The sequence below is a fragment of the Otolemur garnettii genome, unplaced genomic scaffold, assembly GCF_000181295.1.
Source record: "Otolemur garnettii isolate 467f Iridium unplaced genomic scaffold, OtoGar3 scaffold00171, whole genome shotgun sequence".
NCBI lineage: Eukaryota > Metazoa > Chordata > Mammalia > Primates > Galagidae > Otolemur > Otolemur garnettii.
Genome location: NW_003852566.1, coordinates 2,573,228 through 2,587,184, shown reverse-complemented (window position 1 = coordinate 2,587,184; position 13,957 = coordinate 2,573,228). Strand labels below are relative to the sequence as shown.

Genomic DNA, 13,957 nt, shown 5'->3' with positions numbered 1-13,957 from the left:
TTCAACAAGATCCTAACCAACAGAATCCAGCAACACATCAAACAAATTATACACCATGACCAAGTGGGTTTTATCCCAGGATCTCAAGGATGGTCCAACATACATAAATCTATAAATGTAATTCATCACATAAACAAATCAAAAAACAAAGACCATATGATTCTCTCAATTCATGCAGAAAAAACTTGTGATAATATCCGGCATCCCTTTATGATCAGAACACTTAAGAAAATAGGTATAGAAGGGACATTTCTTAAACTGATAGAAGCCATCTACAGCAAACCTACAGCCAATATTGTATTGAATGGAGTTAAATTGAAATCGTTTCCCCTCAGATCAGGAACCAGGCAAGGTTGCCCATTGTCTCCACTGCTCTTTAACATTGTAATGGAAGTTTTAGCCATCGCAATTAGGGAAGAAAAGGCGATTAAGGGCATCCATATAGGGTCAGAAGAGATCAAACTTTCACTTTTTGCAGATGATATGATTGTATATCTGGAAAACACTAGTTTTTCCAATTTTATTGCATTTATTTGCTCATAGTTGGTCGTCTCTAATGATCCTTTGAGTTACTACGGTATTGGTTGCAATGCCTTGTTTTTCGTCTCTGACTTCATTTATTTGGGTCTTCTCTCTTAGTTTCCTTAAGTGTATCTATTTTGTTAATCTTAACAAAAAAACAACTTTATTGATCTTTTATATTGTTTTTTGGTTTTTGTTTCATTTATTCATGCTCTATTATTATTTCTTTTATTAGTTTGGGACAGGGGTCCTCAAACTTTTTAAACAGGGGGCCAGTTCACTGTTCCTCAGACTGTTGGAGGGCTGGGCTGTGGGCCCTGGGACGAGTCAGCTGCTAAGCAGGACAGGCAGCAAAAATACCCAGCAGGCCGGATAAATGTCCTAGGTTGGCCACATGTGGCCTGCGGGCCGTTGTTTGAGGACACCTGGTTTGGGGTTTGGTTTGCGCTTGGTTTTATATTTCATTGAGATGCATCATTAGGTTGTTTATTTGAAGCTTTTGCACTTTTTCGATGTAGGCACTTCTGTTATGACCTTTCCTCTTCTTACTGTTCTTGCTGTATCCCATTGGTTTTGGTAGGTTGTGTTTTCATTTTCATTTCTTTTGAAAAATTTTTAAATTTTGTTATTAATCTGTTTGTTGACCAGAGGGCCATTCAGGAACATATTGTTTAATTTTCATATGTGTTTGTAGTTTCTAATGTTCTTCCTGTTATTGAGCGACTGTGGTCAGAAAAACATACCTGATATGATTTCAATTTTTTGAGACTTGTTTTCTGGTATAATATATGGCCTATCTTTGAGAATGACCCATTAGCTGAGGAAGAAGAATTTGGATGGAATGTTCTATCACTATGTGTCAGGTCCATTTGGTCTTTTAGTGCAGATAAAGTCCAGTGTTTCTTTGTTGATTTTCTGTCTGTCTGAATGATCTTTCCAGTACTGGCAGTGGTATATTTAGGTCACCAATGATTATTGTCTTGGGGTCATCTCTCTCTTTAACTCCAATATTTACTTTACATATCTGAGTGTTCCAGTTTGGGGTACATATGTTACTATAATTAGAACTGTTATATCCTCTTGCCAAATTGACTCCTTTATCAAGGAGTTCAAGTTCAAGTTTATATCATGAACTTCTTTGTCTCTTTTTATAGTTTTTGTCTTGAAATCTATTTTTTCTGATAGAAGTATAGGTACACCTGTTCCTTTTGGTTTCCATTTGTATGAAATATCTTTTCATCCATTTATTTGGAGTCAATGTGTATCTTTATAGATGAAGGTGGTTTCTTATACACAACATATATTTGGGTCTTACTTGTTTATCCATTCAGCTACTCTATGTCTTGATTAGAGATAGTTCATTCATAGTCAGTGTTATTATTGGTAGGTAGAGACTTATTACTGACATGTTGTTATTTGATTTCTAGCTGTTTTGTGGTCCTCTTTTCCTTCCTTCCTTTCTTCCCTCCTTCCTTCCTTGATTAAAAGTGATTTTTCTCTGGTAGTGTGTTTTAATTTCTTACTTTTTTTTTGTATATCTGTTGTAGTTTATTTATTTGAGGCTACCATGGGGCTTAGAATAAATACTTTATATCTAATTATTTTAAGCATATGATAACTCTCCTTATGAACAAATAAATAAATAAGCAAAGAGAAATCTAAAAGAAATTCTACACTTTAATTCCTTTCCACTGCTTTTTAACTTTGGTTGTTTCCATCCCTTTCTTTTTATACTATCTTTCTCTCAAAAAGTTGTTGTAGTTATTTTTGATAGGTTTGTTTTGTATTCTTCCTACTTAACATATAAGTGGTTACAGTTACACTAATACGATATTCTGTATTTGTCTCCTTACTGTTACCAGTGAGTTTTATACCTTCACATGATTTCTTATTATTAATGTCCTTCTCTTTTATATTGAAGAATTCCGTTTAGCTTTTGTCATAGGACAGAACTGGTGTTGATGAAATCCCTTAGTTTTTGTTTGTCTGGGAAAGTCTTTATTTCTCCTTTGTGTTTGAAGGATATTTTTACAGGATTATTCTAGGGTTAAGGCCTTTTTTCCTTCATCACTTTGGAAATGTCCTGCCACTCTCTCCCGGCCTGTAAATTTCCACTGAGAAGTTTCCTGCTGGGTGAGTTGGAACTCCTTTCTACATTATTATTTTTTTCTTTACTCTTAGTTCCATTAGGACCTTTTCATTATCTGTGACGGTGATTATTAAATGCCTTGAGGTATTCTTGTTCAGGTTATACCTGCTTGGGATTGTATGATCTTTTTGTATCCTGAATATTGATATCTTTCTCTACGTTTGGAAAGTTTTTTCTCTCTACCTCCTCTTTCAGGCCAGCAACTCTTGGATTAGCTCTTTTGAGGATATTGTCTAGATCTTGTAGGTTTGCTCTGTTCTTTTTTCTTTTTTCTTTTTTTTTTATTGTTGGGGATTCATTGAGGGTACAAGAAACCAGGTTACACTGATTGCCTTTGTTAGGTAAAGTCCCTTTTATACTTGTGTCTTGCCCCCCAAAGGTGTGTCACACACAGACACCCACACTCCCCCTTTTCACTCTCTGCTCTTCCTTCTCCAACCCCCCACCCTCCTTCCCACTCTCTGCTCGTCCTTTACCGCACACCCTCCCTCCTTCTGTCTCTCTGCTCTGATCTTCCCCCATCCCCACAGTGTACTAGGTCATTAATTGTCCTCACATCAAAATTGAGTACTTAGGATTAATTATTTTACATTCTTGTGATGCTTTACTAAGAATAATGTGTTCCACTTACATCCAGTTTAATACAAAGGATGTAAAGTCTCCCTCTTTTTTTTTTTTATTGAATGGTAACTATGTACATTAATGCACTTCTGGGGTACAGTATGGGGTTTTCACATGCAATCCGAACTACTTCCATCAAACTAGTCAACACAGCCTTCATGTCATTTTCTCAGTTATTCCCTCTTTTTTAATGGCTGAATTGTATTCCATGGTGTACATATACCACAGCTTATTAATCCATTCCTGGATTGGTAGGCATTTAGGCTGTTTCCACATTTTGGCAATTGTACATTGACCTATGATAAACAGTCTAATGCAAGTTTCCTTGTATTAAAAGGATTGTTTTCCTTCTGGGTAGATGCCCAGTAATGGGATTGCAGGATCAAATGGGAGGTCTAGCTTGAGTTCTTTGAGGGTTCTCCATACTTCCTAACAAAAAGGTTGTCTTAGTTTGCAGTCCCACCAGCAGTGTAAAAGTGTTCCCTTCTCTCCACATCCGTGCCAGCACCTGCAGTTTTGAGATTTTGTGATGTGTGCTTGCTGGGGTTAGATGATATCTCAGGGTGGTTCTGATTTGCATTTCTCTAATAATAATGACAATGGGCATTTTTTCATATGTTTGCTAGCCATTTGTCTTTCTTCTTTAGAGAAGATTGTATTCATGTCTCTTGACCATTGATATATGGGATTGTTGGCTTTTTTCGTGTGGTTTAATTTGAGTTCTCTATAGATCCTAGTTATCAAGCTTTTGTCTGATTCAAAATATGTAAATATCCTTTCCCATTGTGTAGGTTGTCTATTTGCTTTGGTTGTTGTCTCCTTAGCTGTACAGAGCTTTTCAGTTTAGTTAAGTCCCACTTGTTTATTTTTGTTGTTGCTGCTATTGCCATGGCAGTCTTCTTCATAAAGTCTTTCCCTAGGCCCATATCTTTCCCGTTTTTCCTATGCTTTCTTTGAGGATTTTTATCATTTCATGCCTTAAATTTACATCTTTTATCCATCTTGAACCAGTTTTTGTGAGTGGAGAAAGGTGCAGGTCCAGTTTTGGTCTTCTCCATTTGGACATCCAGTTCTCCCAGCACCATTTATTGAATAGAGAGTCTTTCCTCCAGTGTATGTTCTTGTTTGGGTAATCGAAGATTAGGTAGCTGTAAGGTCTTAGTTTCATTTCCTGATTTTCTATTCGATTTCAAATGTCTATTGTCTCTATTTTTGTGCCAGTACAAAATTTAGTTTTGATCACTACGGCCTTGTAGCACAGCCTAAAACTGGTATGGTGATGCCCCTGGCTTTGTTTTTATTTACTTTGTTTTTATAGCTAATTGCCTTAGCTATATGGGGTTTCTTCTGGTCCATACAAAATGAAGAATTTTTTTTCTAAATTTTGAAATTATGATGTTGATATTTTAATAGGGATGGTATTGAATCTGTAGATTGCTTTGGGAAGTATAGACATTTTAACAATGTTGATTCCTCCCAGCATTGAGCATGGTATGTACTTCCATTTGTTAATATCCTCTGCTATTTCTTTTCTTAGGGTTTCATCATTTTCTTTATAGAGTTCTTTTACCTCTTTTGTTAGGTATATTCCTAGGTGTTTCATTTTCTTTGAGGCTATGGTGAAGGGAGTTGTGACCTTAAGTAGCCTCTCATCTTGGCTGTTACTGGCGTATACAAAGGCTACTGACTTGTGGACATTGATTTTTTATCCTGAGATGTTACTGTATCTTATGACTTCCAGGAGTCTTGTGTTGAGTCTTTCGGGTTTTCTAAGTATAACATCATATCGTCAGCACAGAGGAAAAGTTTGACCTTCTCTGCTCCCATTTGGATGCCCTTTATTTCCTTCTCTTGCCTGATTGTATTGGCTAGAACTTCCAGCACTATGTTGAATAGTACCAGTGACAGAGGACAACCATGTCTGGTTCTAGTTCTAAGTGGAAAAGCTTTCAGTTTTACTCCATTCAGTAAAATATTAGCTGTGGGTTTGTCATGGATAGCTTTGATCAGTTTAAGAAATGTGCCACTTATGCCTATACACTTTAGTGTTCTAATTAGAAAAGGATGTGGATTTTATCAAATGCTTTTTCTGCATCTATTGAGAGAATCATATGGTCTTTGGTTTTACTTCTACTGATATGGTGAATAACGTTCATGGACTTGTGTATGTTAAACCAGCCTTGTATCCCTGGGATGAAACCTACTTGATCATGATGTATGACTTTTTGGATGATAAGCTGTAAACTATTGGCTAGGATTTTGTTGAGAATTATTCATTAGTGAAGTTGGTCTGAAGTTCTCCCTTTTAGTTGGTTTTTTTCTCCTTTTAGTTGGATTTTGGTATCAGTGTGATGTTTGCTTCATAGAACATGTTGGGGAAGATTCCTTCCTCCTCAATTTTTTGGAATAATTTTTGTAGTATGGGAATAAGCTCTTCTTTGAAGGTTTGATAGAATTCTGGTGTGAAGCCATCTGGACCAGGGCATTGTTTTGTTGGGAGCTTTTTTATTGTTTCTTTGATCTCAGTGCTTGAAATTGGTCTATTCAGGAGCTCTGTTTCTTCCAGGCTAAGTCTAGGGAAACGGTGAGATTCCAAATATTGATCTGTTTCCTTCACATTGTCAAATTTCTGCGCATAGAGTTTCCTATAGTATTCAGAGATGATCTATTGTATCTCTGTGGCATCCGTTACTTCCCCTATATCATTTCTGATTGAGGTTACTAGAGATTTTACTTTTCTGTTTCTAGTTAGTCTGACCAAATGTTTACCTATTTTATTTATTTTTTCAAAAAACCAACTCCTTATTTCATTAATTTTCTGAATGATTCTTTTGTTTTCAATTTCATTAATCTCTGATTTAATTTTGGATATTTCTTTTCTTCTGCTGGGTTTAGGCTTAGATTGTTCTTCTTTTTCCAATTCCATAAGATGGCTTGTGAGTTTACTGATATGCTGTCTCTCTGTTTTTTGGATGTAGGCATCTAAAGTGAGAATTTTTCCTCTCAGTTCTGCTTTTACTGTATCCCACAGGTTCTGGTAGCTTGTGTCTTCATTGTTGTTATGCTCAAGGAAGTTAATGATTTCCTCTTTTATTTCTTCCTGCACCCAACTGTCATTCAACAGAAGGTTGTTTAATTTCCATGCCTTTGTGTGGGATCGAATGTTTTTGTTGGAGGTGAGTTCCACCTTTAGTTCTTTATTGTCTGAGAAGATACAAGATAAAATTTCAATTCTTTTGATTCTGCTGAGGTTTGTTTTGTGTCATACAATATGATCAATTTTGGAGTATGTTCCATGGGCCTATAAAAAGAATGTGTACTCTTTATCTTTAGGATGGAGTGTTCTATATACGTCTGTCAAGCACAGTTATTCTAGGGTCTCATTTAAGTTCCTTCTATATTTGTTTAATTTCTCTTTAGAGGATCTGTCCAGCTCTGTAAGAGGGGTGTTAAAGTCCCATGTTACTATGGTATTATATGATATTATATTGCTCAGAGTAATTAAGGTCTGTTTCAAGAATCTGGGAGCATTTAAATTCAGTGCATAAATATTTAGAATTAAAATGTCTTCTTGTTGTATTTTTCCCTTGACCAATATAAAGTGACCATCTTTGTCTTTTTTGACTTTAGTTGCTTTAAATCCACATGCATCTGAGAATAAGAGTGCAATTCCACTTTTCTTCTGAATTCCGTTTGCCTGAAAAATTGTCTTCCAACCCTTAACTCTGAGTTTCAATTTGTCTTTTGAGGCTAGGTGTGTTTCCTGCAGACAGCAAATGGATGGCTTGTGTTTTCTAATCTAATCAGCCAATCTGTGCCTCTTCAGTAGGGAATTCAAGCCATTAACATTTATTGAGATAATTGATAAGCATGGTAGCATTCTATTTATCTTATTTTGCGAAAGTCCATTGCTTGGTTTTCTCTTTTGCATCAGTGTGGAAGTTAGGTTCTGTCCTTTAATTTCTGAGTGCTTACTTTGCTGTTGTTCCATTGTGATGGTCAGTGTGTAGAACAGATTGAAGTATTTCCTGTAGAGCTGGTCTTGTTGTGGCAGTTTTCCTCAAAGTTTGCATATAAGTAAAAGATTTGATTTCTCTGTCAATTTTAAAGCTTAGCTTATCAGGATATAGAATTCTGGGCTGGAAATTGTTTTGTGTAAGTAGATTAAAGGTAGATGACCATTGTCTTCTGGCTTGGAAAGTTTCATTAGAGAAGTCTGCAGTCACCCTGATGGATTTGCCCCTGTAGGTTAACTGGCACTTACTCCTGGCAGCTCGCAGAATCTTTTCTTTTGTCTTGACTTTGGACAAGTTTATCACAATGTGTCTTGGAGAAGCTCGGTTAGAGTTGAGGTTACCTGGGGTCTGATAACCCTCTGAAAGGAGTGTGTCAGAATCTTTGGTGATATTTAGGAAATTTTCATTTATATTATTCTCTAGTATGGCTTCTGTTCCCCTGGGGCATCCTTCTCCTCTTCTGGGATACCTATAACTCGGAAGTTTGAACGCTTCATAAAGTCCCATAATTCTGTCAGTGAATGTTCTGCTTTGTCTCTCTTTTTTCCTCCATCTTTAACTATCTGAGTTATCTCAAGTGCTTTGTTCTCTACCTCTGTTATTCTTATTCTGCAAGGTCTAATCTGTTATTGATACTTTCTATTGTATCTTTAAGTTCCCTATGCAGGAATTGAGACATGGGGCTTGCAGAGACAAGCAGCAGTTTTTGAAACATACAGGAAAACACTGAAAAACCTGGAGAGTTGTTGTGGCTTGAGGACAAGCCCCCAGGCAAGATTCATTGTTAATGATGAGCAGACCCCGGACTTAAGGAGCAGATGTTGGATGTTACATGATTCATAGCTATGGAAGTTGGGGGGGGGTCAGGGGAAGGGAGCACGTTACCCACGCACATGCTGGGCACTCCACACTCGAGATGTACTCTCTCAATAAATAGCTATTACGGAGGTTGCCTGAGGCCTTTCACCACACATCTGGGGGGACACACCCCCCCCCAAGCTTCAAGCTTACAATCCATGGTCCAGCCTGTTTCCTTGGTGATGGCCCTGACATCCCTAATTGACTGCTTCAATTCCTTCAGCTCTGCCAAATCCTTTCTATATTCATATCTTTATCTCATATTTGATTCTGTTTTGGATTTCCTTTTGATTATTTTCCACTTTCTCAGCAATTTCCTTCATTGTTTTCATCATCTGTATTTTAAATTCCCCTTCTGTCATTTCTAACATTTCTTTATAGGTGGAATCCTCTGCAGTAGCTACCTCATGGTCCCTTGGGGAGGTTGCTCTGGACTAATTTTTCATGTTGCCAGGATTTTTCTGCTGATTCTTCCTCATGAGTGTTTTCTTTTATCTGTTTCCTTGACCTAATTTTCCTTTCACTTCCTCTTGCTCTTCAAGTTACAGTGCTTCTGGCCTAGGTTTCAATGAGTCCTTAAAAAACCTCAACCTCTGCAGGTGCTGGGTTGGGTGATTCCCTTGAGGTCAGCAGCTCTTTGCCAGCCTGAGCAGACATGGTACCCTACCTCCACCAAATAGAGAGGAAAGACAAAAATACTATCAATCAAACCAAACCAAACAGAAAATCTTACAGGATAAAATTGGGGGTAAAAACCAAATAATAGGGGCAGAAACACTAGCAAAAATGAATGAAAAATTATATTTACCCTTGAAAAATGAAGAAAGAAAAAAGAAAAACAGACCAAATCCAAAAACAAAGCAGTGTATGTATCTTACTGAATATTGTCTGGGCAACAGGTGATCTTCTGGGGTATGAGATGCTAATCACAATATTGATACAGTTGTATATGATGGAGATTAGAGGCTCTGCTGACTATTTTGCTCTCAAACCCCACAGGGTTGAGGGCCTGAATCTCTCCTCAGTGTGCTTAAAAGATACTGTAAACTGTTAACCTTGGCTAAGCAGAAGCTTTTCTAGGAAAGCGCTTGTTGCTGGGATCTCTCCTGAAGTGACTGCCCGCTTATCCAGTGGGTCAAAACTGGCCTCACTCTATGCCCCTGAGGGCCAAGGCTGCAAGGCAGCCCTCACACTGCCAAACACTGAAAGTTCCACTCTTCCCTGGCATCTCAGTCCCAGCCTTTGACACTGTTCACAGTCACTAGATCACTTGCCCAATGTCTCCCAGCCCAAGCCTCTCTGTGTGACCCTGAGGGTGGTGACTGCAGGGCTAGTTCTCCCACAATGGCTGTATGCATGGCCCACAGCCAAACAATGTTAACTGTGTTCTGGCCCAGTGGCTCAGTCCTGTGCCCTGGATAAGATTTAATGTTACCCGCTCTCTCACCCAAGTTCTCCCAAGGGAATTCAACTGAGTGCCCAAGTCCAAACAAACAAAGCAACCCACAGGGAAGGCTTTCCCTGTCTACAATTTTGCTGCTGTTGTAGTTATGGCTGTGGTAGCCTGTTCACAACCACTTGCCACTTCTCCACTGCTTTTGTCCTCCTCCTGGGGTGCAGAAGTCTCTCACTGTCTCCCTGAATCCCCAAAGGGATGTTTCTGGAGGAGCCGACAAGCCAGAGATGCCTGGAATCTTCTCTCTCCACTCTCACTCTCCATTCTTTCTTTATCCTTTTTTCTTTTTTAACTATATGTTTTCAAATAGGTTGCCCTAAAGCTAATTCTTTCTTCTGCTTGGTTATTTATGCTGTTGAGAGACTCTGATGCTTTTCTCAGTTCATTAATTGAATTTTTTTCAGCTCCGGTGTTTCTGCTTGATTTTTTTTTTTTAATTATTTGTCAAATTTCTCTGACAGGCTGCTGAATCTTTCTCTTTGTTGTCTTGAAGTTCATTGAGCTACTTTAGGACAGCTACTTTGAATGTTTTTGTCTGAAAGGTCACATATCTCCATCCCTCTTGGATTGATCACTGGTACCTTAGTTAATTCTTTTGGTGAGGGCATGTTTTCCTGAATGTTGGTTATGTGTGTAGATGTTTGTTGATGTCTGGGCCTTGAAAAATTAGGTGTTTATTTTAGTCTTCACAGTCTGGGCTTCTTTGAATCCATGCTTGTTGAGAAAGATTTCTAGATATTCAGAGGGAATCGAATATCGTGACCTAAGTCTTTGGTCACTGCAGCCATATCAGCACTAGGGGTGCCCCAAGCTCAGTAATGCTGTGACCCTTGCAGAGAGTGATACCACTTGGTGGGCTTGGGTAAGACATGGGAGAATTCACTGGCTTACCAGGCAGAGGCTCTCACTCTTTCCCCTCATTATCCGTGCTGGGCTACTGGAGTTGGAGGAGGAGTGACATGGGCACTCTCTAATGGCCACCAGTGTCCAGGCTTACACAAAGCCTATGGTGACCATTGCCTGGTTACCTGTGACATTTATTCAAAGCTCCATGGGGTCTTTAGTCAGCAGGTGGTGGTGACGTCTGCCAGGACTGTGTCTTTCCCTTCAGAGCAGCGTGTTTCCTTTTGACCCAGGGTGGGTCTAAAATGGGTCTGAAATGCCCTCCAGGAAATGAAGCCTACACTGGGGCCTCAGATGTCTGGTTTATTTTACTGTTGGTGAGCTTGTACCCAACATGCAAAAGAAAGTTCTCTGAACTCTTCCTTTTTCTTTCCCCAAGTAGAAGAACACTCTCCCTGAGTGGCAGTCCCTAAAGTTGGGGAAGGGACGACAAAGGCACTGGCCTGGTCACTACCACAGGTATCTCACTGGAGATACCGGCCTGCTCACTACCATAGGGTTCCTGTGCACCCAAGTTGACTGGCTCCAAGCCAGCACAGCTGCAGGAATTGCACCAGAACTGCAGCCTTTGTGGCCTGATTCCCTTGGAATTTAGTGTAGGCACCAGACCATCTTTTGTCTGCTAGTGGTGAGGTTAGTGAAAGGTTTGCATGTGGCTGGGCTAGTCTAAACATCCCCTTGGTGGGTACCAGCAGAATTCTGTCCTGTGCTGTTTCTCTGTGCCAGGGTGGCCCTGAGTTTCATTGCAAAATGTCAGTCACTTCACTGTCCCTCCCCTGGGGATACAGATCATCTCTCTGCCCAGGGAGCTGGCATAGCACTGCATGAGGATGTGGGAGGGTGGTGTAGGTCAGGCCAGACTGTCCTTTCTGCCCCCTTCAGTGCCTTGTTTCTTGATACAATGTCAAAAACTAACTAGGTACTAACATCCCTTCCTGGGATCTAGTTCTTCTGAAGGTGCTTCCTTGCAAGACAGTTGTTGAATTTCATGTTGGCCGAGGGACACTTGCTGGGCTTTTCTTATTGGTGATCATGCTGCATCCCCTCTCCCCTTACTTAAGAATTCTCTAGCTGTAAAAATCCTTTGCATTACAGAATTTTAAGTATATACACAATAGTCAAGGTGGTCTAATAATGAACCCCCCCAAGCTGCCATCATTTGGCTCTAGCAGGAGTTGACTTGTTGGAGCTGTGTGCCTACCTGGATTATTTTGAAGCAAACCTCCATCAACATTTTCTAGAGAAGTCAATGATGGTTGGAAGAGCCATGTCTCTGAGACCTAGCTGACTGCTGGCTTTGTGTTCACCTTTGCCATTAGGTATAGATACAGCAAAGCTTATCCTAGATTCTGGATGGGTTTTCTCAGTAGCACCTGGGGTGCCTCAGGGTCAGGTCAATGGTGACATTGCAGAGTTCTCATAAGTGCAGTCCCTCAACTCTCCATGGAGCCCTTCTCAGCTCTTCTTTGTGGTGACTTAATTGTAAATAATGAAATTTATTCTCATTAGCTTATGAGAAGCTCTAAAATGAATAGGGATGTGACTGTGAAGTTGGCTTTCTAACCTTGATTTTTTGTAGTTTTATGAATTGGTTTTATCACTTAGTAATTTTAGTAGGACTTTGCTCCTCTCCTGCCCTGTTTAATGAGGATTCTCTAAGGTGTAAATTATGCAAACACTCCCCAGCTAAAGATGCTAATGAACATAGTCCTGCAATTTACTTGACAGTCCTGATTAATTTGTACTCACGTGAAAAAAATGGTTTCTTGCTCAAATCAAAGTATCCACATGCTGATTGTAAGCAGTGAGCAAGGAAGAATATTTCACCTCTTATTTTAAAATTTTCTTTGAAAAAGCCTGCACAGACTTACATTGCTAAAACATGTGTCTACTGTTCATTCCTCAAGAAGCTTCCATTGAGAGTTTTCCCTGTGCCAAGTGGGGGACCCAGCCCACGGATGCAGACAGTGAGGACTAGCAATGGAATGGTAGCAGAGAATCCTAGTCAGGGTCCTCCAGAGAAACAGAACTGACAATGTGTATATGAAACACACACAAATAGAGGGTGCCAAAAATGTATGCACATTTTAAGAAAAGAAACTTTGTGTTAAAGTTTTAATACCCAAGTCCTGTTTGACTTCCACACAAGAGATATAAGACACAATATTGGTATATATTGAATATTACAATTTTAGTACAGTTTTTCTCTTTCTTAAAATGTATATATGCTGTGTGTGTGTGTGTGTGTGTGTGTGTGTGTGTGTATGCGGAGATAGAAAGATTGATTGATTGTTAGATTATTTGGTCACACAACTGTGGAAGCTGAGGAGTCCCACCATCTGCCTCTGCAAGCTGAAGCCCCAGGGAAATAGGACCTGTAATTTGTAATTCAGTCCAACTCTCAAGGCCTGTGAACCAGGAGAGCAGATGGTGTAAATCTCAGTCCAGGGCACAGGAGAAGATGAAATGAGAGGTCCCACCTTAAGCTATGAATTAGAAAAAAAGGAACAGATTCCTCCTGCCTCTGCCCTTTTGGTATTTTCAAGACCTCAGCATACTGAGTGATGCCCCCTACACTGGGGAGGACCATTTACTCTCTTGAGCTCACCCAGAAACACCATCACAGACATACCTGGAAATACCATTTCACCTGGGCCTGTCTGGTTGGAACACACAGTTAAACACCACACAGAGTATTCCCCAATAGGTGTCGTCCAGCAAGTGCCACATGTCTCATGCTCCATGCTGTAGTTTAGGCCCTCATCAGTTCCTATCTGACCAAGCCTTCCAATTCCATTCTTTTAGTTAATATACCCTAACTTATTGTTGATTATAGTTACTTTGTTGTACTATCCCCACATTCACCTCTTTGACTTGCTTGTGTTATTCTTAAAACTAGGCTTTTTAATCCACCATCTCCGCTTGGAAAACTCTATCTGTACCACAGTGTTCTTGTGAATGTTGCTTTGTCTGGAACTCATGCCGCTTTCTGCCCTGATAGATGATCTCTCTCCTGTGTTGAATTTCCCTGCCTATCTCTGATGCCACTGACCTTGTTCTGCTGGGATTTTATGAATGTCTTAGCCACCTGTCCTCCTAATCCTTCTGGAGGACAAAGATTTTTCTGATTCCAGCCAAACTCATACAGACACAAATTCTCAGCCATAGCAGCAAACTACACGCGAGTCTGGGGATGGCACTGACTGAGTTTACATCTTTTCTGTCCAGAGCAGGGTACTTGGACGAAGATCAAATGGAAATGCTGCTGGAGAGGGCTCAGACAGAAATCTTTTCTGTAAAGCAGAAGTTGGACTATGACTTAAAGCAGGAAAAGAAAAAACTTCACCAAAAATTAATAATTAAGAGAAGACGAGAGTTGCTGCAAAAGGTATGTAAGGCATTGTGCTATTTGTTCTTTTTTTTTTTTTTTTT

At 39.6% G+C, this 13,957-nt stretch overlaps 1 protein-coding gene across 2 annotated transcripts in view; it reads left to right on the top strand.

Moving 5' to 3' along the window:
* Window positions 1-13,957, top strand: part of EVC2 (EvC ciliary complex subunit 2) — a 157,731-nt gene that overhangs the window by 77,986 nt on the left and 65,788 nt on the right. For both annotated transcript variants that reach the window (XM_003800190.3, XM_023519319.1), the window contains exon 13: window positions 13,754-13,913. In XM_003800190.3, coding sequence (XP_003800238.1) covers window positions 13,754-13,913 — 160 coding nt within the window. The remainder of the gene's footprint in view (window positions 1-13,753; window positions 13,914-13,957) is intronic.